The sequence below is a fragment of the Pan troglodytes genome, chromosome 9, assembly GCF_028858775.2.
Source record: "Pan troglodytes isolate AG18354 chromosome 9, NHGRI_mPanTro3-v2.0_pri, whole genome shotgun sequence".
In the NCBI taxonomy this organism is placed as follows: domain Eukaryota; kingdom Metazoa; phylum Chordata; class Mammalia; order Primates; family Hominidae; genus Pan; species Pan troglodytes.
In genome coordinates, this window is record NC_072407.2 from 20,394,899 (window position 1) to 20,420,433 (window position 25,535).

Here is a 25,535-nt window from a genome sequence, read left to right on the forward strand (position 1 = left end):
AATTAACTCAAAATGGATTATATACATATATGTAAAGTATAAAACTACACATCTTTCAGGAAAAAAAAGGAGAAAATATTTAGAATCTAGGGTTAGGCAAAGTATTCTCAGACTTGATGCCCATACTTGATCCATACAGTAAAAAATTCTTCAGTTGGACCTCATCAAAATTATAAACTTTCATCTGTGAAAGCCCATGTAAAGAGGATAACAGACAAGCTAAAGACTGGGAGAAAATATTTCCAAACCATGTATCTATCATAGGACTAGTATTTAGAATAATAAAAAACTTTCACAACAGCAAAAATAAAACAATCCAATTAGAAAATAGACCGAAAACATGAGAAGACATTTTACCTACAAGGATACATATATGGCAAACAAACGTGTGAAATAATGTTCAACATCATTAGCCATAGCATAAATGCTAATTAACCCTACAATAAGATATCAGTACACACCTATAAGAACAGTTAAAACAAAAGTGACAAAACCAAATGTTGACCAAGATGCAGAGACGCTGGATCACTCATACGTTGTGGGTGGCAATGCAAAATGGTACAGCTACTCTGAAATACAGTGTGGCAGTTTCTTATAAAATCCAACGTACAATATAGCCAGCAATTGTACTCTTGGGTACTAATTCCAAATAAATGAAAATTTATGTTACAAATCCCTGTACACAAATGTTCATAGCAAGTTTATTTGTAATAGTCAAAAACTGGAATCTGCACAGATGTTCTTCAACAAGTAAATAGTTAAACATATGTGATTTATACATATGATGCATACCATGGAATACACTTAGCAAATTTTTAAGTATTAACTTCTTAAAATTTTGTTTTTATTGACACCCATTAATTGGATTGGATGAATCTCCAGGGAAGTAAGCTGAGTTTTTTTTTTTTAAGTAAATTCTAAAAAGCTACATACTATCTAATTCCATTTATATAACATCTTTAAGATGGCAAAATGTTAGAAGTAAAGAACATATTAGTAGTTGCCAGGGGTTTGGTATAGAAGGTGAGGGATGCTGGCATTGAAGCAGGGTAGGTGTGGTTACAAAAGAGCAACACAAGGGATTCTTATGATATCAAAACTGTTCAGCATTTGACTGTTGTAGTGGATACATGAACCTAAATAGGTGACAAAAATATATAGAACTTAATACACACCCCCACACACAACTGAGTACAATAATGTAGTACAAATGGAGAGACAAGAGGAACATCAGTGAATTGTTTCAATGTCAATAACCTGGTTGTGCTATTATATATCAGTTTTCTAAAATATTACCGCTGGGGGAAACTGGGCAAAATGTATATAGAATCTCTCTGTATTATTTCCTATAGCTTCATGTAAACCTACAATTGTCTCAACAAAAATTTCAATTTAAAAAAGAGCAAACAGCATAATTAGGATTATAATTTATTGATAAATGCAGTGGTGTACAGGTTTGAGTATTAATAATTTTAGAGGAGGAGAAATTCACAAGTGCCAGTCAGTAGAAGATTAGGTATGATCCGGAATTCTGTATAGTGCAAAATGGATAAATGGAAAATTTCAATAAACGGAGAGAATACAAAGTTATTCTGGATAGGAGGGATAATGACTAAGCTTGAAGTATGTTGGACTAAATAACTAATCAACTTCAGCACTGTGCTGACTCAACAGATAAAAATCTTGTCCTGAGATTGTTACATCCTCAAATTTTTTTTTTCTTTTTTTTTTTTTTTTCCGAGACAGAGTCTCGCTGTGTCACCCAGGCTAGAGTGCAATGGCACGATCTTGGTTCACTGCAGCCTCCACCTCCCTGGTTCAAGCAATTCTCCTCTCTCAGCCTCCTGAGTAGCTGGGACTACAGGTACATGCCACCATGCCCGGCTAATTTTTGTATATTTAGTAGAGACGGGGTTTCACCATGTTGGCCAGGACGGTCTCGATCTCCTGACCTCGTGATCCACCCACCTCAGCCTCCCAAAGTGCTGGGATTACAGGCATGAGCCACCACGCTCAGCCTACATCCTCGAATTTCTTAATCACAATGCTCACTAGAGAAAGATTACAACAGAACTCCAGGAACCAAATTCTAATTGTGTGCAGTGTATCTAACATAACTAAGGAATGTCCAAGTTATATGTTTGTGCAAGTGCAAAGGTCCTAAGACATGTTTAAGGAGGAGGGGAGTCATCCATGGCAGAGAAGAGTAAAGTAATATAAAATGGGGCTTGAAAGCCAGAGTAATATGTTAGGATTTTAAGCAATGAATGTTATTCTAGGCATAATAGAAATTGATATCATTAGCCAGATACCAATGCTCCAATGCCAATAAAATGCCTAAACTCTCTGGATATTAGATAACACCAAGAAGAAGCAAAAGGGGCATAATTCTAAATGACTAAAGTTAAATACTGAAGTTCCTGATTTACCTAGAAGTGAGACCAGACTTTCTGCTATTAATCAGGGTCAAGGCTTAAGAGTTAAATTAAAACCAAGGAATAATTTTTAGGACTATGTACATTGGGCACATAAGACAGTTTCCTGTCTACCTCTTCTACCTGAAATCAAAGAAAAATAGTTCCAAAACATGTGGCTTATGCTTTAATTCTTAAATTTTCCATCTCTCCCCTGTCCATAACATAAGCAAAATGTACAAGATAAGAGATATTTCTGGGGGATAAGCTAGAAAGCTCCAGTTAAGCTAGTAAAGGCATTCTGGAGTGAAATGGAATCCCAGTGCACACAGTTTGTTAGCCACTCTTTAAAAACTGCCCTTTGACTATAGGTTACTGTCATTCAAAAAGTATATATATTAGCATAATAATTCTGCTGCTGTTGTTGCCGCTGTAATGGTGCTGTTGCAAATAATTCAGTATTTTGTCATATTTTCACAGTTGTTCTTCATTATACCTTCATCAATTTTTTTCTAGCCACCTATTTGTATTTACTCATTTTCAATTCATTATTTGAGAGCAATTAGGGGAATCCACAGTCTTCTAATTTTTGCACTCCCAATGCTAGCGGATGGCATATATTCTATTACTTCATTGTGAGAGTACTTGTCTGTTCTCTCAGTTCTAGGTACAGCTACTCAGTTATACTTAAACTCAAGACATCAACTAAGAAAGCTACGATAGGTCTGAGCACCACACATATTCAGCTTTAAGCCACAGCCTTGAAGCCATGGCTTTGTCCGTAAGTGCTTCATTGGACAATGACAGTTTCAGATATCAAAATTGGATAGAAGCTTTTATCTCTATCTTTGTAAAAATTCTAACATCAGAAAGAAGAAATTGGAAATAGAAAAGGACAGTTTCAAGCATAATGAAAGAAAATGAATCATGAGATTTATTCAGTTTGAACTGAAAATAGTTTAAAAGAGAAAAGTAATGATAGTAAACTCTAAAATTTGGATACAAACTGTAAAAGAAAATCAAAATGGCATAGAATTTTACAAATTGTCCTTTAATGCTTATCTAGACCAACATCCTCATTTTATAAATTAAGAAACTAGTGCTTAGATCAATTAATTAATTATTAGACACAACCTAATAAGTTAAAAAGAGTTAGGATAAGAATGCACATCAATCCCAAGCCAATATCTGTAAGGATTCTCAAGTTAAACATTCTGAGAGAGAGGTGAAGGTTTCCAGCTAATGTCGACTGTTTGGCCAGAAAAATGTCCATTTCAATATAAATGGTTGGCTAGAACAGTGGCAATAATTAATAGGTTTGTAATTTTGCATTTGAAGTAAGTATTTAAGTAAAAATTATTGTAAACCTGATGCAATTAGAGATGAGGAACTACTCTAATTCTAAAACCACACCCTGTGCTGGAAACATCAATAAAGAGGATCAAAAGGGAAAAAAGTGTTTCCTAACAAACCTAGTAATCACAGTCCAGTAGAAGAACGACGATATTCTTGTGCTCCTAGTTGAAAGGAGGGCTAACGACATTCAGCCTGTTGTATTCAGATACAACAAAAGGAAAAAGGAAAATTGCAGTGAAGGGTCCATCAAAGGCTCTTGCTGAGCTTCTGAAAAGCTCAGTGATGAAGAAAAGCCTGTACTAGACATTTTGAGGAAGGTGGAACCAAAAGGTATAGACAGTTAAAGCTTTCAGGAATTCTAACACAGGCGCATGCATGCATGCGCGTGCACATACACACACATACTGCAGCAGCAACTTCTTTGTGTAATGTTTTCCAAGAGAGTGGAAAAAGAACACAAAAATGTGTCAACATCAATTCCACTCCTGGGGAAATGCCCTAGAGAAGAAACTTGTTCACATGTGCATCAGAAGACAGGTGCAAGAATCTTCATACGTTATTGTTTGCACCAGCAGAAAACTGGAAAAAGTCCAAGTGTCCAGAAACAATAAACAGGAGAATATACTGCTATATAGCATAGCATGGAATAGTATATGGAAGATTACACAAAAGAGAAAATGAATTAAAGTTCACACAGCAAAACTGATGATAGAATATAAAAATAAAAAGCAAGTCACAAGAGGTTACAGTATGACATCATTTTTATGAAGTTTGAAAACAAGGCTAAACAATCATTATTTAGTGACCGATTGGAAACTATTTTAAAACAAAAAAGGCAGATAATGATTAACAAAGTTCTGGCAAAAATGTAGATAAAAAAACAAAGATTGGACAGGTGAAGAAAACATAAGTAGATTCAATAGTATTAGAAATTTTTATTTAGTTGGATGCTGAGTTCACAAGTGTTTGTTTTACCTTTATGGTTTATAATATACATATCAAATATTACATAATAAATAAATGTTTACATTTACCACTTCCTTTTCTGTTCATTTTTTCTTTTGATATTGCATATATATTGTACAAGGAGAAAGAATACAGATCCCAAAACTGTCCCCTATTATTTCCTGAGACTCCCAGAATAAATTCTGGAGAAGTCAGTCTAATGAATTTTCAATAGAAAAATGCAAAATGCTAATGATCCACTCAACCTCCACAAGCTCAAAATCATATGAGACTATAACTTATTTCATAAAACCATCAGAAAGCTGCATCCTCTTTCTAAACAACAAAATGCCAGGAGAGCACCTTCTAGCTCCACAGTTCAATAACAGGAAAAATCAGAAACAATTGCCTGCATCTGTTCCCCAGATTCTTAGAGAAAGAACCTTCAAATGAATTTTTAAATCTGAGGAGATAGAAATGAGCAAGAAATCTGAGGCATATTTTCAAGGCAGAGACACACAAATTGAAGTTAAGAAAAAGATTCAACCAAATAATATATTACCCAAACTGTAAATGGAGGTTGCAAAACATATAGCAAATAGAAATAACGAAGAGTTGCCCAGAAGGTCTGGAGTTCACAGAATTCTGGCTCATTTTAAGTTTTTTTAAGGTAATATGAGAGGAAGACCAGTTTAAAAAAAAAATAGAATGCAAATATACTTAACACGAAAATAGACTATACATAATTCTTTTCATAATTCAAAAACCAATCGTTCTAGCTCCTCAATATAATCCCTAAATATCATTGTACAAAACTTTCAGAAAATACTTGTTTATTTAAACTATCTGGTACTAGGTAAGTATTTACTATGAATATGATACAAATTTTTTAAAACAGGAGCAAGGACACAAATATTATTGGGAGGAAAGATTTTAAAGAGAAGAAAAAATGAATTTAAATGAAGTTGTATCAGCATTGCTCTGAATACCCAATTGCTTCTGCACCAAAAGTATGAGTGGTCTTGGGAAACTTCAGCATTTAAATGACTTGAAATTTCCAATTTATTTGAAATAACAATTTTGGGTGTTTTAATGAATACTTAAAGTGTTTCTTATGCAAAAATCCAAAACCTTTCCAAATTTTCCTTTTAATGAGAAACATAAAACAAGGCTTAAATCTGGGATATTATAAGTGCTTCACCAATATAACTTTCAATCAGAATAGTGGTAAAAACCTAATATCCACAAATTTTGCCTTAAAAATTATTGTGATGTTCTCACAGGGTGTGAATGTTAATTAAAAAAAAACATGGGCTTTTAATAGATTTTTTGCTTTAACAGAAACACATTGCTCTTCACTGGCTACTATCTAAAAACCTCATCCAAGGCTTTACCAACCTCTCTCACTGACACCATCACATTCCACATATTTTTCAGAAGGGATGATTGGCTTTCAGTGGGGAAACTTTAGTATCAGCTTTTCCAAATAGCCTGAAAAGAGAGTTAAACTGAATTGCTCTTCCAGAACACAAGAACATCATTGCTGCCAAATGCTAAATCCCTTAACACCATGGGACATTTCCTATGATTCTGTCTGTGGTACAGAATGAGATTCCTAGAATATTTTTCTTTTTTAAAAGTTTCTTCAAATAATAACAGCAATAGTAGTTATAATAGCAATACTAGTAATAGTTATAATTACAGAAGCTAAATATTGTACATATTAATATGTCAAATCCTCACAATAACCCTGCAAGGCAGGTATCATTCATACAGATTTACAGATGAGGGAATTGAAGCACAAAGAGATTAATTTGTCCAAAGTCACACAACCAGGAAATAATGCTGGCTACATTTATTGAGCACCTACTTTGAGCTGGCAATGTTCTAAATGCTTTAGTTGCCTTAACTAATTATTCATCTTCATGAAAACCTTGATCCTTATAACACTGTAAACATACTCATTTTTTGGTTGAGAAACTGAAGCAGAGAGATCAAGTAACATGCTCTATGTCATCCATCTAGGAAATGCTGAAGTGAAATTCAAACACAGGCAACCTAGCTCCATAGTCTACACTCAGTAGGCTATACTGTCTCTCTAAATATTAAAACTTAGATTCAAACTCAGATCTAGCTCAAAGACATGACTTTTAAAAATGAATTTCCTCATTGTTTAAACTATACCATATATCTCTTTTAGTAGAGCAAAGTCTATCAGAGGAGCAAAACACAACTTATAAGCAAAGTAAATATATTTCAGTGAAAATATATGTAGAAATACAAATGATTGTTTAGAGATGTGAACAATGATAATAATCCATCAGATATACACATAAACACATGCTCATTCTTGTGCTGGGAAACAGCTGCATAATCCATTGGAAAGCCTGTCCCACCAGGAATTCAAAGCTCAAATGCTGCTGTCCCTTCTTACATGCACAGTAAAATGAATCCACATACTTTTATTACCATGATAGCAGAAAGCACACAATTCCACTGGGCAAATACTCTAATTTCTGACCAATGTATGTCCTATGGAATTGTATCAAAGCCTGCATACTTTCCATTACATTTATGGCTCTAACAAAGAGAGTTCATTTATTCTAATATTTCTACCTAACTACAAGCTTTGTCACTCTCTCCTAATCACAATAATTATTACCTAAAGAATAAGTTTTTAAAAAGAGCCATAGAGTCAGGAATTTAGTTTTATTTTGTCAGACAGTTGAGAGTTTTATCATTGTATCCCTTTTCCTGCAATCTCACATGACTCCAGAACCTGACTCAAACCAGGGCCCTCGGCCTAGGATCATATACTTAGTAGTATGATACACAAGACATGATAGTGGCTGAAGCACTATTATTAAAGAGAGATTAAAACAGCTGTACATTATGCTGAAGCACTCACTCTTCCCTTTACAAACAGACGGTCCTGGATTACAAGCAGCACTTGACCATTTAAATCACGACAACAACCAGATTTAACCAGCTGGGCCATATTCTCCTAGGCAGTGCCTGTTGACCTCCTCAGTCACAGCTGCTCAAATGAAATTCTCATTAGACAACTTATTTTCAGAAGCCAAAGGACTCTCTGATTAAATATATGTATTTAGATATAGAAGTCCTTTTTAAAGTATTCATTTTCTGTCGCTTATGTTAGAGCCCAGCTATATTGGCAACAAGACGGGTGATACAAGGATAACTAAAATTCATCATTTTATTATAGCTGAAGAATTTTAGCCTTGGAAGCATCTTAACCTGAATCTATTAATCAAAGCTTTCCTGTACACTCTATCTACCAATGTTTTAAAAGGTGGTTTCTGACATTCAATCATTCAATCCATCTATGGATCTGTCTACCTACCTACATACCAATTTACCAATCTATAATACTAAATCAAAGTTAAATTTACAAAAGACAGAAACTTTGCCTATCTTCCCATAAGTCTCAGTTTCAGAGGGGGCACTTCAGATGTAGCACCTTTGTTCAACAATGTTTTACAATCTGGGTCAAATCACTGCTCAGGAGAGGGCATTTCTTGAAGGAATAGCAGATTAAACACTGGACAATTTGGTTGATCAAAGCATCTGCCTGGAGAGTTTTTGTTTCATCATGCAAATATAGTTTTTAAAAGGACCATAATGAACTTTTTACAGATCAGTTCTTGTAGATGAGGGCAAATGAGGGAGAGGTATTTAGTCTGATAAAGAGTAAAAATATTCTCCAGAACAAGAATAATGCAAGAAAGGTAGTCATTTATCATGTCAATCACACAGGCTTGTCTCTCAGCTAATCATGAAATATGGCCCTCAAACCATGAAGTAGATGTGAGGGAGAGGTGGGTAATGCATTTGAAGACTTTTAGGTGTCCAATGAGATAATACATCCCAAATGAGGAGATGGACCTGGAACTTTAAAGGATCAATGTCAGGCAAATATTGGTGGAGCTGTTATACCTCCTTAGACCTAGAATATAATTATTTGAGAAGCAGAAATCTATCCTAAACTTTTTAATGACCCTTTCTATAATTATTTCTGTTCTCCCATTATGCTATTCTATACTATGCTCCAAGTAGATAATCAAAATTAGGATTCAAACTCAAGATACCAAACTCAGAATAAAAAAATTCTCATTGCTCCCATGTCCAAAACATGTTCCTCCTTTTTTTTTTTAATTGTATTACCACGTTCCTATTTGCCCAGAGTTTAAAAATTCTGAGCACTCTTTGAACCATTCTTCTGTCTTGGTCTCTACACTTAAACATTAACTCTTAACAATTCTATCTCTTAATATCTTTTCCATATGCATCCCCCTTCCTTCCTCATTTCTGCTGCCTTCGTTCAGCAGACCCTCATTATCTCTAGCTTGAAACAATTTCCTTAATGTCTCTCCCTGCTCCCATTCATCCTAAACAGTGCAGCCAGATTAACTTTCCTGAAAGAAAGCTCTAATCCACCAATTTATTGTGCTAAAAAACAGTCAGTGGTTCCTCCATTGCCTTCAATATAAAGTTCAAACTCCTTAGGCAAGAGTCAAAGGGCCTCCATGATCTGAACACAACCTACTTTTTCAGACTTATATCCCATATGCATCTTCTTTTTTTAATTTAGAACCTGAACTATTGGCCGTTTTAAAGTCCTCTGCCTATTCTTTCTGCCTGAAATGTTTCTCCTCTCAATTTCTGTGTATATAAATCCTTTCATTCTCCAAGACCAACTAAGACCCATTTCCCTTCAGAACCTTCCAATGGCTTCCAAGGCAGAAGTAATTTTTCTATCTAGTAAATTCCCATAATATTTTATCTATATAGCTCTATGGAATTTATTATATACTAGAAACTGAATTAGAGTTCATTTTTATATGCCTTATATCTCTTACTGGAATATGAATTATTAAAAGTTAGAGACCATTGTTTTATTCATTATGGGTGTACCATATCATCTAGCATAGGGATTCTTAACTGGTGGTCCACAGACTCCAGCAGACATAGATAGAATTCAAGGGGTCTCTAAACTTTTGTGGAAAAATTATTTTTCACTAGACTGTATTGAAAATTTACATTTCCTTAAATTATGGATGCAAGTAACAAACCATACTGTATTTGTGGTTCCTATGACATTGTCACCAATAGTATCACAATTGATATTTTATATTACATTATACTTGGAGATATCTCAAAATATCTTTTACGCTTATCACTATTTCAAAATTATTATACTGTTAGGCCCTCTATAAGATCTTGTTTTCTTAATGCATTAGTGGAATAGCATATTCTACCATATCACAAATGTTTTAAATTATTTACTGTTTGTTTGTTTGTTTGTTTTGAGATAGAGTCTCGCTCTGTCACCCAGGCTGAAGTGCAGTGGCATGATCTCAGCTCACTGCAGCCTCTGCCTCCCAGGTTCAAGCAATTCTTCTGCCTCAGCCTCCCAAGTAGCTGGGACTATAGGTACTTGCCACCATGCCTGGCTAATTTTTGTATTTTTAGTAGAGATGAGGTTTCACCATGTTGGCCAGGATGGTCTTGATCTCCTGACCTCGTGAGCTGCCCGCCTCAGCCTCCCAAAGTGAGCCACCGTGCCTGGCCTATTTACTGTTTTAATATGATTCATTTTCTCTGTAATCTGTGTATTTTACCTTATGCATTTAAAATAATTTTTAAAAAAAGGTCTGTAGGCTTCACTAGACTATCAAAGGGATTCACAGAAAGAAAAATTAAGAATCCTTGAGTTTTAATAAAATGCATTTCACAGAAGAAGAATATGTAGAAAAATAATCACAATACTATGTAGTCCTTGAAAAGTGCTGTAAAAAAAAGGTATACCATAAACTGTAGAATATTTTATAAGAATGTTCATAAAAATTCATAGTCTTGGCATTGGAAAAAAGATCAAACTTCTGTCCTCTACAACACCTCTATTAAAATGACAATAGAGATTGCTGCATATCTCTAAGGATAGATAAGTTACTATCTTCCAAGGGAGAATATTCCATATAGACAGCTACAGCTGTTAGCTAGTTGGTCTTATCAGCCATAATCAGGTTCCTCATAACTTCTTGTCACTGATCTGTATTCTATCCCCAGGAAGCTAGACAGTATAAACCCAATCCCTCCTCCATGTGACTTGAATCTTTAAAGACACCATCATGTCATCCCTGATTTGCTTTTCTCTGGGGTTAGTATTACTAATTCCTTCAACCATTCTTCTTCTTATATAATTTCATCTCTGCGATTATACCAGTTGTTCTCTGAGAATATCCCAATGCCTTTGAGTTCCTCTTAAAGTGTGGTAATTCTGAACTCAACACAATACTTCAGAAACATTCTATTGAGCAGTGAGTTTAGTGGGACTACCAACTCTTGAATGCATCATACTGTACTTCTAGTGATGCTGACTGAAATAGCACTGGCAATTTTTTTGGCAATATTCACTATGCTGACCCCATTGCATTTTATGTCACTTAAAACTCATAGGTTTTTTTTTTTAATCATTCATCTGGCTGTTATTTGAATTTTCTTCAGTAATTACTTGTGCAGCTGGGATTTGGGTCACAACTTCTGAACTTGATAATAAGATCTATTAAATTTTATCTTGGTAGGTTATTTTTAAGTTCATAGTTTCAGTTTGTCAAAACATTTTAAGTTTTGTTTCTTTAATCCATTATATTCACTGTTCCAGATTTGTGAGATTGGTAAATTTGATGAGCATGTTTTTGGTCACTTAATATCTGCATTTAATATATTTATATTATATACATTAATATATACTAAAGATGCCTGAATTTCTGATGTCTAAAACATACATATTGCAAAAAAATCTGTAGAGTATGAAAACATTCATTACTAGTAGAAATACAGTAATAAATGACTCTTAAAGGACTACTGTCTCATTCTGTAAGTGTCTCTCTTATACAAAATCAACTGTAACACATGGTAACAAAGAGGACGAAGAGAAAATTAACCATTACTTGCAAGGAAAAAATGATTTAAAATTCCCTAGTAGTTCAGGAAAAAAATCATCATCAATCAATGCCTTTATTTTTACATTAAAGACTCCTCCAAAGTATTTTGAAAACCACTTACTTATAGAACTGAAACCATCTTTTGGTGGATCACAATTAAAAGTAATCTAGCGATCTTACTTATTCAGTAGATAATTATCTGGCAATCCCCATTATTCAGAACATAGCCAAGAATGTGGACAACAAAGCCTCAGAAGCCAAAAGTGTCAGCATGTAGTTCATGCCCTAAAGATCATATGTATTTCCCAGAATCTCTCAGCAACACCTCCAGAACATACTTGTTCATATTTCAAATACAGCCCAGAATTTCCTGATTATCTAATCTTATAATCTATAGGTAAATAGGAGAAAATTAGAAATTATTTGCAACTAAGCAAGAAATAATAGCCTGCAACCTGATATTGAAGGAGAAACCAACACACACACCAAAAAAATACATATATACAAAAAGATATATATATCAAGCAGACACAAAAACTCTTAAGTTTCATAATTGAAAAATAACCATAAAATCAAAGTGCTAATAATCTCAATGATCACTAGGGGCATTATTATAGCACAGTAAAATAATTGACATTTATAATATATCAGTTATATATGTTATATATAATATAATACAACAAGCCAAATGTATAAGTTTATAGTTAATATTCATATAGTTTACAGTTAATTCAAGACATATTCATTATTATTATTAATCCTCAAAATGTTTAAGTTGCAAACTCAGTAACCAAATTTTAAATTTTGTGGCTCGAGTAGATTGAAGAATTTACCCAGGGTGACATAATTGTTTGAAGGGTACTGAAGTTCCTAGTCTACTGTATTATGACCCTAGCTCATCAAAAAATATATACATTTTGTGTCATATTACCTGACTAGTAAAACAGGGAAGCATGCAATATATTTTAGAAAGACTTCTACAAAAATTAATTGGAATCTTTTAAGTTTTTGAGCCCTCAAAGGAATAAAATTAAGTTACATGAAAAATTCCCTAATATCAAATCCCAATTTGTCTATAGTAAAACAAAAGTCTCAATTTAACTTGCAATGCTAGTAATAAATCCAGAACTATTAATTACTCTACATTTTAAGGCCTAAAATCTGTACATAAAAACCAAAAGTACAACATAGTATAACCATCACTTAGACTTGATTTACTTTGTTTAAAAATATTATTGGAGAGTCTTCTTTCATTTGTTTTCTAGGATGTACACGAACCTGAGTGAACTCTTGTACAGAGTAGAGAAGGTAGATGTGGGATGTTGCAAGAGATGTCATGTATCAAAGAAGTCACTCATATACTTTCAGTTTTAACAATGTTTGAAGCCCTCTAACTCTCCATTCTACAATGCTAGGAGATAAATAATATATTTATAAAAATGAAGAGAAATCTTTTTAATTTTGCTTTTTAAACAGTTGACATTTTTATAAAGAAATACTATCCACCAAAAGGAAATAGGGGAGAAAAAATGAAAAATAAAGTTGCAGTTAGGAAAAATCCCTTGTTACCTTTTTCCAGAGTAGGATTATGGTCAGTTTAAAATCTTAATTTGTTATCTTAAGAACCAAATAAAATGCACAAAGTTTTAGAAAAACGGAGCTATCTGTTTAACACTCCTAATGGATCAAAATCTGCCATCACCATAGTAACCTCTGAATAACTTTTTCCTAGCTAGTGCCAATTATGCACTTCTCTGACCCTTGAAATCCCACTTTTTTTTTTTTTTAAGGCCTGGAATCTTTAGAAGAAAAAAAAACAGAGCCCAACAGTGAAGTCCACACATACCCTCTTGTTCAGTCCGAGTCATTTCCTCAAGCTTCTTCTGTTTCAGTGTGTCCACCACATCGGCAAGACTCCCTTTGCGGCGTTCTGGGGTTCCAAAAGTAACACTGGTCATTATCTCACGGTCCCGACTCCCTTCGTCAGGCTTATGTGGTGAGGTAGAGGTATTTCGGAAGGAATATAGGGAACATAACTTATTATTCTCTGATTCCTAGAAAAATAAAATAAAATAAAACCATTAGAATATACGTTTCTTTGCATGCTACTGGAGAAAAAATTCCCAAACTGAGGACAGTATATGATGCTTAGTAGGACAAATAAAATATATTAATTAAAATAAAATACAAGTAACTTAGTAGGACAAATAAAAAATACAATTCTGATTGAACAACACCGATTAAACAAAACATTAAAGAAGCAATTGTCAAAGGAACTAATGTGAAGTTGCAGATTAAAACTGTTTAGCTTTTTAAATATAAAGCAGTTTAAGTGCTTCAAAAACAAGCATTTCAACTCCTTACTCATTTACACCTTTCATTCAAATTAGTTCAGATTCAATGACTAATTATTAGGCTTGGTAAAGTTTTTCTTTTAATTGGACACTTTTAGTAGCAACACTCTTCCCACAGCATAAAAAGGAGTACATCATAAAAAACACTGTCCTTTAGTTTAGAACAAGTAGAAAAGTTAGCTTCAGTAGCCAATGTTCATTGTTCACCAGAAAATATAGAAATTATCTAAATCAGTGCCAGAAAGTTAGCCAACATGAATATTTTTGTGTGCTGGGGTTTGGAGAAAACTGTTTTGTTTTGGTTTTTCGAGCTACACAGCTGTCCAAAGTTACAGAAGTCTCTTTCTATTCCTTACCCTTACCACTGATACTTCAGCACATTTTTCATGTGGCATTTAAAAATGTCTTTTTTAAATTATTATTATTATACTTTAAGTTCTAGGGTACATGTGCATAACGTGCAGGTTTTTCACATATGTATACATGTGGCATGTTGGTGTGCTGCACCCATTAACTCGTCATTTACATTGGGTATATCTCCTAATGCTATCCCTCCCCCCACCCCACAACTGGCCCCGGTGTGTGATGTTCCCCTTCCTGTGTCCAAGTGTTCCCACCTATGAGTGATAACATGCGGCGTTTGGTTTTTTGTCCTTGCGATAGTTTGCTGAGAATGATGGTTTCCAGCTTCATCCATGTCCCTACAAAGGACATGAACTCATCCTTTTTTATGGTGGCATAGTATTCCATGGTGTATATGTGCCACCTGTTCTTAATCCAGTTTATCATTGATGGACATTTGGGTTGGTTCCAAGTCTTTGCTATTGTGAATAGTGCCGCAATAAACATACGTGTGCATGTGTCTTTATAGCAGCATGATTTATAAATGTCTTTTTTTTTTATTTTACAAAAGGACAAGTTTATCCTCAGGTGAGAAATATTTTTCTTAAAAAAAAGGACAGGCTTATTACAGAAATATTTGTGCAGGAATTACTTCATAGTATAGAGAAGTTAGCTAACTGTGAAGAGGTTTAGATGGATCAGCTGAAAAGGAAAAAGCAAATCGTAGGTGGAAAACAAACACCTAAAAGTTCATAGAAATAAAATATTTTTATATTTCTTCAAACTGAAACTGAGGGTTGGAAACAGCTATTATTTTGCCATAGCCCTTCAGCAGCCTTGCATTCACCTTTTATCTGCTTGCACAAGGGTATTCTCTCTCCCTATATTTATATTAATAAGTGTATAAAGTAAATCAGCCAGTCTTTTAATCACTATCAGACTCCTGAAAATCCTAATTGCTCCTCTATCTCTTTCCTTCACAAGGAAGCCCAGTAAGAGTCAAGAACTTGAGGACAAGCATGGGGCAAAAGTTACACAGTTAATAACTAATGGGAAAAGGGGAGAAAAGGAAAATGTTATCTACAGCAGTAAATTTCTACGTATATTAAATGACATAATAATTGTACTCAACAAATGCCAGGTATTTCGGATTATTGTCATTGTATATAAGGTGGGATACAATGGATTTTCAGGGTTATTGAAAGCACGTAATGAGATTATATTTGTAAGGCACCACGGCATAGTGCTGGGCTCATAATACTGAGGTGGTGTTTAATAACTGGTAGATACTATTTCCTGAAGGAAGGAACAGATTTGGGAATGGGACTAAAGAGATTTGTCTTCCTTCTGGACCTGAGGAATTATGAAGTAAAAAATGTTCATGAGTCTCCAACTAAGATAAATCTTGTGAAACCTGGGAATATATTAAAAACCATTGAATTGTATACATTAAGTGGGTAAATTATATGGTATATATATTATATCTCAATTAAGCTGAATCTTTTTATTGAGATAAATCTTAATTTTTTCTGCATACCCATTGCTAGTACAATGCCCAGAATAGAGCAGCTCAATATATTTATGCTGAAATAAACGGAAAAGGATAAAATAAATGGGGCAGGGCAGGAAAGAGAGCTCTTCTTTTCCTTTCTTCTAGATCCCTTCCTTCCTCCAGGAAAGATGTTTTATCTCACTTAATGTTTACAAGAATTCTGTGAAGTGATGCAGAGGAACCCCTTCTTTTAGATGCCAGTCATGGCTAGTACGTGGCTCCTTGGAATGGCCAGTTCATTCTCCACTTGTGTGAATGAAAATGCAGAGATATATTTGTCAAAGCCATTTAAACCTCTTAATAAAGTCCATATTAGACATCTGACCAAGGCTTTTATGAATTAATAATCACCATTTGATCAATCATACTTCAGTTGCTTTTATTTCAGATGCCAATTATTGTCACATTATGGCCAAAAAAAAAAACCCTGACTCAACCTAAGGGATTGAAGAACAAGTCAAAACAGTAATATGTGGAAGTGGTTACCTACAAATGACTCACAATTGACTATAATAAAGGAGATTTTCCCATCACTGCCAAACTGAAATTGAAAGATGCTAAGAGAGGCTCTCCAGCCTAGTAACAACTTTAGATTGTCCTGAGAGCATTTAGGCTCCAAAGAGTACCATTTTTTTTCTATCAGGACTAATGCCAAACAATCTTATTTACGCATTGTTATGTACTTGTTGGACTATGTTACTTGTTGTTTATTCATGGGAATGTGGTCACTGCCATCCCGCACCACAGACAATAACCATGGGTTCCTTATTGCAGTGATGACCCACACTGTTCTTAACCCCATAATCTGTGCAAAGTGGCTCAACACTACCAAGCAGCAGAGAGCAAGAGGCTAGAGAGTCATGATTTCCCCACAAAAGCCACAAGAATTACTTGCAATATGTCACCAAATTGTAAAAATAGGCAGTAAATAAAAACAAATGGCTTAAGTCACGTGTTATGTTATACCATGCTTAACAACAATGGGAGGGGGCAAAATTTACCATTTCCAGCCATCACTTTTTAACTTTCTAAAACCTAACAAATATTAACCTTTCATAAGTGGAAGTCTGTAAGCAATTCATCTGAGTAAAAGGGGCACATAAATTAATAAACTTATAATAGGTTACTGTCTAATATGAAGTCAATAATGCCAACTTAAAAAAAAAATCTTGACAAAGAATCTCTGGTTTTTTTAAGGAGGCTATGTAACTTTAAAGTAAATTTTATTAAGAAAAAAAGCCCAGATTATTTTGTAATTTCTTAAGAACAAAACAGGTCCAATGACACATCAATTGAGGCAAAATATCTGATATGGCTTAGATTTGTGTCCCTGCCCAAATCTCAAGTTGAATTGTAATTCCCAATGTTGGAGGAGAGGCTTGGTGGGTGGTGATTAAATCATGGAGGCAGACTTTCCCCTTGCTTATGATAATGAGTGAGTTCTCATGAGATCTGGTTGTTAAAAAGTGTGTAGACCTCCCCACTCTCTCTCTTCCTCCTGCTCCAGCCACATAAGATGTGCCTGCTTCCCCTTTGCTTTCCGCCATGATTGTAAATTTCCTGAGGCCTCCCCAGCCATGCTTCCTGTACAGCCTGCAGAACCATGAGCTATTAAACCTCTTTTCTTTATAAATTACCCAGTCTCAGGTATTTCTTTATAGCAGTGTGAGAATGGTCTAAACCAATGTCCAATGATAATATCTACCAAGTCTTAATGCATGTCACTGCAGCACTGCTGTGAAGAGACTTGAGACAATATTTCCCTAAAGTAGTGGTTCTCAAGCTTCAATGTGTAGAATTATCTGGCAAGTGTGTTAAAATGCAGATTCCTTCACCCCATACCACCTTCCACAATGAGGGGGCCAAGGAATTTGAATATTGATGAACAACCCAACTGATTCCGATGCACAGGTCCTGATCCCACTTTAAGAAATACTGCTCCCTAAAGAACAATGATATAAATGTGTTTTGCCTTAATATTACAATGTGAATATAACTGTGTAAAAAATTTTTAAAGCTGGTTGTGATTCTTCAAAATAACATAAAGGAGATTATTTCTCTTCTTTTGATTTTTCTTTTGAAAACAACCACTGTTTAACACGACTAAACACATGAACATCACAAAAAAGAAGAACATGTGGGCACTGAGTTAGTAAACATTAGTTTATTCAAAGGAAATGTACTATAAATTTCTTTTCTTTCAACCCCTAACTTCAGCAGCCCCACCAAACCTAACAGTGAAGAAAATTTTCAAAATATGATTTAAAAGTATCCTAGTCCCAAATAAAGGAAAAAAGCCATGTTGATTCAGATAATCTAAAAAGCATTTCACTGGAAATCAATTAAACACAATATGTAAAATATATGTAGATGATTGAAAAAGTACACAGTAGTATCAAAAATAGTTATTAGAAAAAGTTTCTAGGAAAGAAAAAGCAGTTTTTCCATATCGGCAAAACAAGAATTTTAATTAAGATGTTTTCCAGTATTTGAAGAGATAAAGTAAATATTAAAAACAAAAAACATTAAAACGAATATTATTCAGATTTTTCAGAAGTTACTATTCAAAACTGATGGTTCACCAATGGCATTCAAATGGCTTTAAATTTAAGTAGCCATCTCATGGTATTGAATATATCAAAATTACTCAAATCTTTGGGCATTTGTGTGTCTTGTTGCTTTCCCCTGGAATGCCCTATATCTTCCTTAACTTTGAACCCAACCCACTCTTCAAAGTTCAGATCAAACTGCATTTCATCCTTGAAGCACCCCTGACTATACTGGACCTCACTATCATGCTACCCTCCAAACTACACATCAAAGCACTTAATCATAACCATATAATTTAGCATTTAATAATATACTGGAATAAAATATTCATTACTATTTTGTATGTAATTGTCATATCTGTAACTAAATTTTAACTCTTAAAGGATTTCAGGACTTCATGCTTCTTCCATAGGCTTCCAGAGCATACAACAAAATTAAATGTGTGGACTGACAAACTTGAAACAACTAATTATCAAATATGTCAAAAATAATCAAAAGGCTGGGCACAGTGACTCACACCTGTAATCCCAGCACTTTGAGAAGTCAAGCAGGAGGATCACTTGAGCCAAGGAGTTTGAGACCAGCCTATGCAACATAGCGAGACCCCATCCCTACAAATAATAAAAAAAATTAGCTGAGTGTGGGGGTGCACACTTGTGGTCCCAGCTGCTTGGGAGGCTGAGGGGAGAAAATTGCTTGAACTTCAGAGGTCCAGGCCACAGTAAGCCATGATTGCTCCACTGCACTCCAGCCTGGGCAAACAAGCCAGACTCTGTCTCTCAAAACAAACAAACAAACAAACAAAAAAATCAAACAGGCAAAGAGCAAAGATTTGCTCCAACAATGACAGGATTGCTTAAGCTAAACATTTAGAACTGAGATATTAAAACATAAGGAATTGATGATACAACTACACAGTGGAATACAACACAGCCATTAAAAACAAACATACCTATTGAACATACTGTTGTTTACAGTGATGAATAACTATAGGCAACCTAGTTATTCCAATTGTAGGAATTATTTGAGGGCATTATGATTTTATCTATATGATGAAATGTTTTGAAGCTACTGAAAATCATAGTCTTGCAGAAAATTTAATGAAATGTGGGAATATTCATAATGTATTGTTAGTTCAAAGTATATTAATAAGACTAATATCCTTTTTTATTTTAAATTTTTGGATACATAATAGTTGTCCATATGTATGGGGTACATGTGATGTTTTGATACAAGCATATAATGTGTAATGATCAAATTTGGGGAACTAGGATATCCATCACCTTCATCAACAGATAAATGAATTTTAAAAAGATAGTATGTATACACAATGGAATATTATTTACAGTAAAAAAAGAATAAAATTCTGTTATTTGCAACAACATGGATAGAGCTGGAGGACATTATGTTAAGTGAAATAAGCCAGGCACAGAAAGACAAATATCACATGTTCTCACTCACATGTGAGAAGTAGTGAATAGAACAGTAGTTACTAGAGGCTAGGAAGGCTAGTGGTGATGGGGAATAAAGAGGAGTTGGTTGAAGAGTATGAAAATATAGTTAGATAGAAGGAATAAGATCTACTGTTTGGTAGCACATTATACATCATTAAAAAATTATGTACAGAAAAAAAGAGATCATAGTACACAATAAAATGTTAATGGCCCTCTGAGTATTGGGACAACAGATAATTTTATTTCCTTTTTGAAGTTCTCTATATTTTGTAAATGTCCTATCACAAATAATACTTTTAATCAGAAAATAAATTTCATCTTCACATTTAAATATAAATATCAAAGAAGTCATAGAAATAATTTATTCACAAGGAAAGATGTATTAAATGAAAAAAAGCATATACTGTAGTATTTAGAATATAACACCAATTATTTATATGTGTGCATAAGTGTAAATGTGCTCCCCCACACACAAACATACACAAACTGGAAAGATATATTAAAATATTTACAGTGATTCCTAAATGGTGGTAAGACTGTTGGTAATTTTCATTTCCTTTTTTGCTTATCTGTGTTTTCTAATTCATCTTCCATAAACATATTACTCATGTAGTAAAGAAAAACAAAAGCTATTTTATACACTGATGCTTAGGGGAAACAGAAAAAAATAGTAATTTAAAAGAATAGATTTTGGCCTTCTTGAAGATGTCGAGAGAGTCAGTATATTATAGTTTCCCTCTACCAAACACAGAAAAAATAAACAAGATTTCTTTCCTTGGCATTTCTACAGTTGCATGATCTCAAATATTATTTCTAATCAATCTAATTATTAAAAAATTAATCTTCACATAAGCTAAAATCTAGATACTTATTGCTATGGTTTGAATGTATGTCCCCCCATAATTCATAAATCAAAGCCTAAGACCTAATCACTTTAGGAGGTGATTAAGTTATGAGAACAGAGCCCTCATGAATGGGATTAGCAACCTTATAAAAGTGCTGAAGGCAAATAGTTACTTCCTTTTTGCCCTTCCACCCTTCCGCCATGTGAGGACACAGTTTGTTGATCCTGTCAAGGTGTCGTCTTGGAAGCAGAGACTGGGCCTTCACCAGACACCAGACACCAAACCTGCTGGTGCCTTGATCTTGGACTTCCCAGCCTCCAGAATTGTGAGAAATAAATGTCTGTTGTTTATAAATTACCCAGTGTATGGTATTTTGTTATTAGCAGCAGTATTGGACTAAGACATTAATTACAACACATTGTTTACTGTTTGCTCTCAAAAGATGCATAATATCAATCTATTTCCTCTTCCATGTGAGAGTTGTTCAAATATCTTAATGAAGATATCAAATTAATAGTCTTTTTCTAGGTAAAACTCCTGCACTTTCTAAACCCATTTCTCATTTGCCATGATTTCCAGACCCTTCATCATCCTCCTCTGATGCACTCGTCTCTAGATGTTATTCTAAAAATATGTCACCAACAACTAGATACCAAATTCTACATCTTCACTTTCAGCAGGAAAAAAACAACACTCAGCAGGATTGTTCCCTCCATGTCACATAGGCAGGACCGGTAAAAATCTTTAACTGCAGGTTTTCTGACACCAAATCCAATGTTTTTTCTAATCCATAGGGCTATAGTTTAAAAAAAAAAAAAAAAAGTCACTCTCAACAGTAAAAGATGCCACAATGCCAATGATGACTACCTTCTAGGTCTTTTTGTTTCCATCCATTTCCAGAAAGGAGATTTATCTACATTTGAGGCAAAAATTACACTTTATTATTCACCTTAATCCAAGAATTACCAAGAAGTAACTTGTATTACTTATGTATTGTTGTATACGAAATCATCCAAAAACAAAGTGCTTAAAACAAAACCAATCATTTATTATCCTTAATGCTATCTGTAGGTCAGGAATTTGGGAGCATCTGGGCTGGGTGGTTCTGTCTAAAGTCTCCCATGAGGTTACAGTTAAGTCAGTGGCTAAGGCCAAAGGCTTCTTTACTCACAGATAAGGTACTTGGGCTGGGAACATTTTAAGAGTTCGGGGCTGAGATAACTAGGGTTTCTTGGACATCTTACTCCAGCTCTACATGACCTTTCTGCATGGTCTCTTCTCTACAGTATGTTAGTTTCAGGATAGTGAAACTTCTTTCTTACGTGGTGTCTCAGAGATCCAAAGGTGCATGTCCCAGAGACAGCCAGATGAAAGCTATACCACTGTTTCTAACTTAGCCTGGGAAATCACACTGTATAACTGTTACTGCATTCTATTCAATAGTGAGTCACCAAGCCTTGCCAAAAGTCAAGGGAATGGGAATTAGACTCTGCGTTTTTATAGGATAGAGCTATAATTATATCCTCAAATAGTTGCTATGAGAAATGAATCATGTATAAAGCACTTAGTATAATGCCTAGCATGTAAGTACTCAATAAATGATAGCTACTCTTATTAAATACAAATGTCCTTTGTCCAATTGCCCTTTTTTTCTATTTTCAATTCTGAAAATACAGTCATGATAACCACTGGCACCTTTTAAGTTTTTATTCATACTTGTTCATCTAAGTGGAATAATAAATACTAAACTACATTACTTTCTTCATTATCAATGTTCACCTCAAACCAATTCCATTGAGATCTGGCTTCTCACAAAGCTCCAGGAACTTTAGCATTTATAATTTGCTTTTTCTAGGAATACTACCAATTCTTATTTATCCTATCTGCATATGGATTCTCTCTACTGTGTCCAGGAGCAGCTACAGCACATTACCGCTCTTATTCAGCTGGATTGCCGACTCTACCTAGACAAGGAATGTGGATGGTCAGCCATACTGCAAGTAGAGGAGAACAGTGGGCTGGGGTTGCAAAAGTCAGATCAGATGTCAGGAATTAAGAGTCAGAAAGCATAGGTCAGGAGTTGAATCTTGCCTATATAATGAAATTGAAACCCACATACAGGTGGGAGTCACTGCAGTTGGGAGAAATGACTAGGAAATGGCATAAGTAGCTGCAAGAATCAACTTCCCTACCGGCTGCCCAGTCTAACTGTAAGAACAGAATACTATTCACTTGTACCCTTTCCTGTATCCAGTAGCAAGAATGAATTAAATCTATTCATTCTTATAGCACCATATGTTGTCAGTTTTGCTTTGTTTTCCATTTTAGTTGTAGCCTCTCCAGTTGCAATGTTATCCTCAACCTAGTCTGCCCTCCCTATAGACAAGGTTTATTGAGATATCCAATCATAGATTTGCCCTGGTTTCGGACGACACTCAATCCACAACAAACTTCTGCTTCTTTAGACCCTACTCAAAATCACCAAAAGAAAGCCCAAACCCTAAAATAGGTCCAAATATAACACTCTCTTCCTAAGACGTTCTATGGTTCACTATGGTATATATTCTCCCTCATTAAAAATGAGTAATAAACCCAATGTGTTCAGCTACAGGTATGTTCCTGGTAGTCTCTGACTGGAGGGAATTAAGGAGCTACAATTTATGTAAAGAAGTTAACACAATAGCAAAAACAACCAAAAGTCATTTATGTTTTAAATTACCATGGACTGGCAACTCAACCATGTTAGTGATCAATCTTCCTTGCCAGGTCACATGGCTCCCACCACTATACCCCATCCTTCCTTGGTATGCAGTGCATTTATATATTTAAAGTTTCAATTAAATGTCCAAATTATGTTATATAAGTTACATATATACAACTATGTTTAACATATTACATTAACTTATACTATAGACAATATATGTAACATTTTTTCTGATTCTCCACTTTAAACAACCTTTTGTTTTCTTGATGAACAAAAAACTACTTGCCAACTGTGCCATATAAGACACCTTCTACTATAGTGTTATTGACTGACAGAAAAGATTTTGGTTCCAATAACTTCTTGCTAACAAAGGAAATCTAACCTTTTTAATATGCTGAAGACTAAATTGCAAACATTTACGGTTCTTTCTCAGAGGAAAAAAGTATGTTTATTTCTAATGTGACATACTGTAAAGAAAAGAATTGGGTTAAAGAAGCATATATAAATTAAAATGCTATATTTGGTTCTAATTGCCAACAGATTATTCATGACAAAACTATCATTTTTTGAATGATAGTGAAAGTGTATTTTTTCTTTTATTAAAACTGATATTTGCTAGTATATTAGATTTACATAACATTCTCAAAATTGAAATAACATATGCCACTTATCACTATTACTATGCTGTTGAATAACAATAAAATTATTCATAGATGTGTCAGAAAATAGATTTGTTACAAATATTTGCTAAAGTGTCATGATTCCTAAGGCTTTAAAAATAAGCTGTTGTTTCCTAAATGTTATTTCAATTCCCAGAAAAAAAATAACAAACCCAAAAGTTTGTTGAATGGCCTCATTAACATTCTATTTAATAAATGGAAGTAAATATAGTGAATAGATTAAATACAGAAAACATCCCCAAACCTGTCAAGACAGGGACATAGAAAAGCCCTGCATTATCTATATACTACCAGCCTCACACACAAAATTAGAATCTCAAGATTCAAAGGTCTTTCAAACTCCAATTGTTCAATCCCATCTAGCACTTGAATTCCCTGTGCAAGAGAAGATGGAATAATAAAATAGTTAACAAAGTACAGGCGCCCTGGGCAAGATTTTCCAGTTTAAATCTCAGCTTTTCCACCTCTCATCCATATAAGCTCAGACAAGTTAGTTAACTTCTTTTCGCCTTAACTTCCTTGTCTGCAAAATGGCAATAATAATAGTGCAGTAAAGAATTTATCTCAAAGAGTTGTGGGAATTAAATGAATTAATAAAAATAAAACACTTAGAACAGTGTCATTACATAGTAAGTGATCATTAAACGGTGGTGGTTACAATTTCCTTGACAAGTGACTATTTGGCCTCTCCCTAAACACTTTCACTAATAGAGGATTTAGCAGCTCCCAAAGTGGTCCATTCCATTTTTGGAGGGTTGTCCAAAATTCTTCTTTACAGAAATATGAAACATGTTCCAATCTATATTTCTATTCCATGGAAACATTCAGAATGGCAGTTATTCAATACATACTCACAGCTATTACAGTACCCTTCTATCCTCTCTTCATCTAGGGAAAATATCCCTTTTTCCTTCATTTCTTCTTCATAAAACACAGTTCGGCCAGTCTGAACATTCTCCTCTGAGTGTGTTCCAATTGTTTCTCTCTATATATCTCTTAAAGAGTGGTGCCCTAAACTCAATATACTCAGTACTGTCTGAACAACAAGAATTAAGACACTAAGAATTCCTTAGAGATGTCATGTTTTAAAGATTTCATGCCATGTAAGCAGAGCTTTAAGGCAGGCCTGATAGTGAATTTCCCAGCAATTAAATCAACATTCTATCAAGATTCAACTATTGGTCAGGCACAGTGGCTCATGCCTATAATCCCAGCACTTTGGGAGGCCGAGGCGGGCAAATCAGTTGAAGGCAGGAGTTCAAGACCAGCCTGGCCAACATGGTGAAACCCCGTCTCCACCAAAAATACAAAAAATTAGCCAGGCATGGTGGCACACACCTGTAATCCCAGCTACTCAGGAGAGGCTGAGGC

General features: G+C 34.5%; 1 protein-coding gene across 50 annotated transcripts in view; it reads right to left on the minus strand.

The window, feature by feature from the left end:
- The window catches only part of SOX6 (SRY-box transcription factor 6), a 770,159-nt gene that overhangs the window by 337,093 nt on the left and 407,531 nt on the right, over nucleotides 1–25,535 (minus strand). For all 50 annotated transcript variants that reach the window (XM_063783828.1, XM_063783833.1, XM_063783834.1 and 47 more), the window contains one exon: nucleotides 13,530–13,737. In XM_063783828.1, coding sequence (XP_063639898.1) covers nucleotides 13,530–13,737 — 208 coding nt within the window. The remainder of the gene's footprint in view (nucleotides 1–13,529; nucleotides 13,738–25,535) is intronic.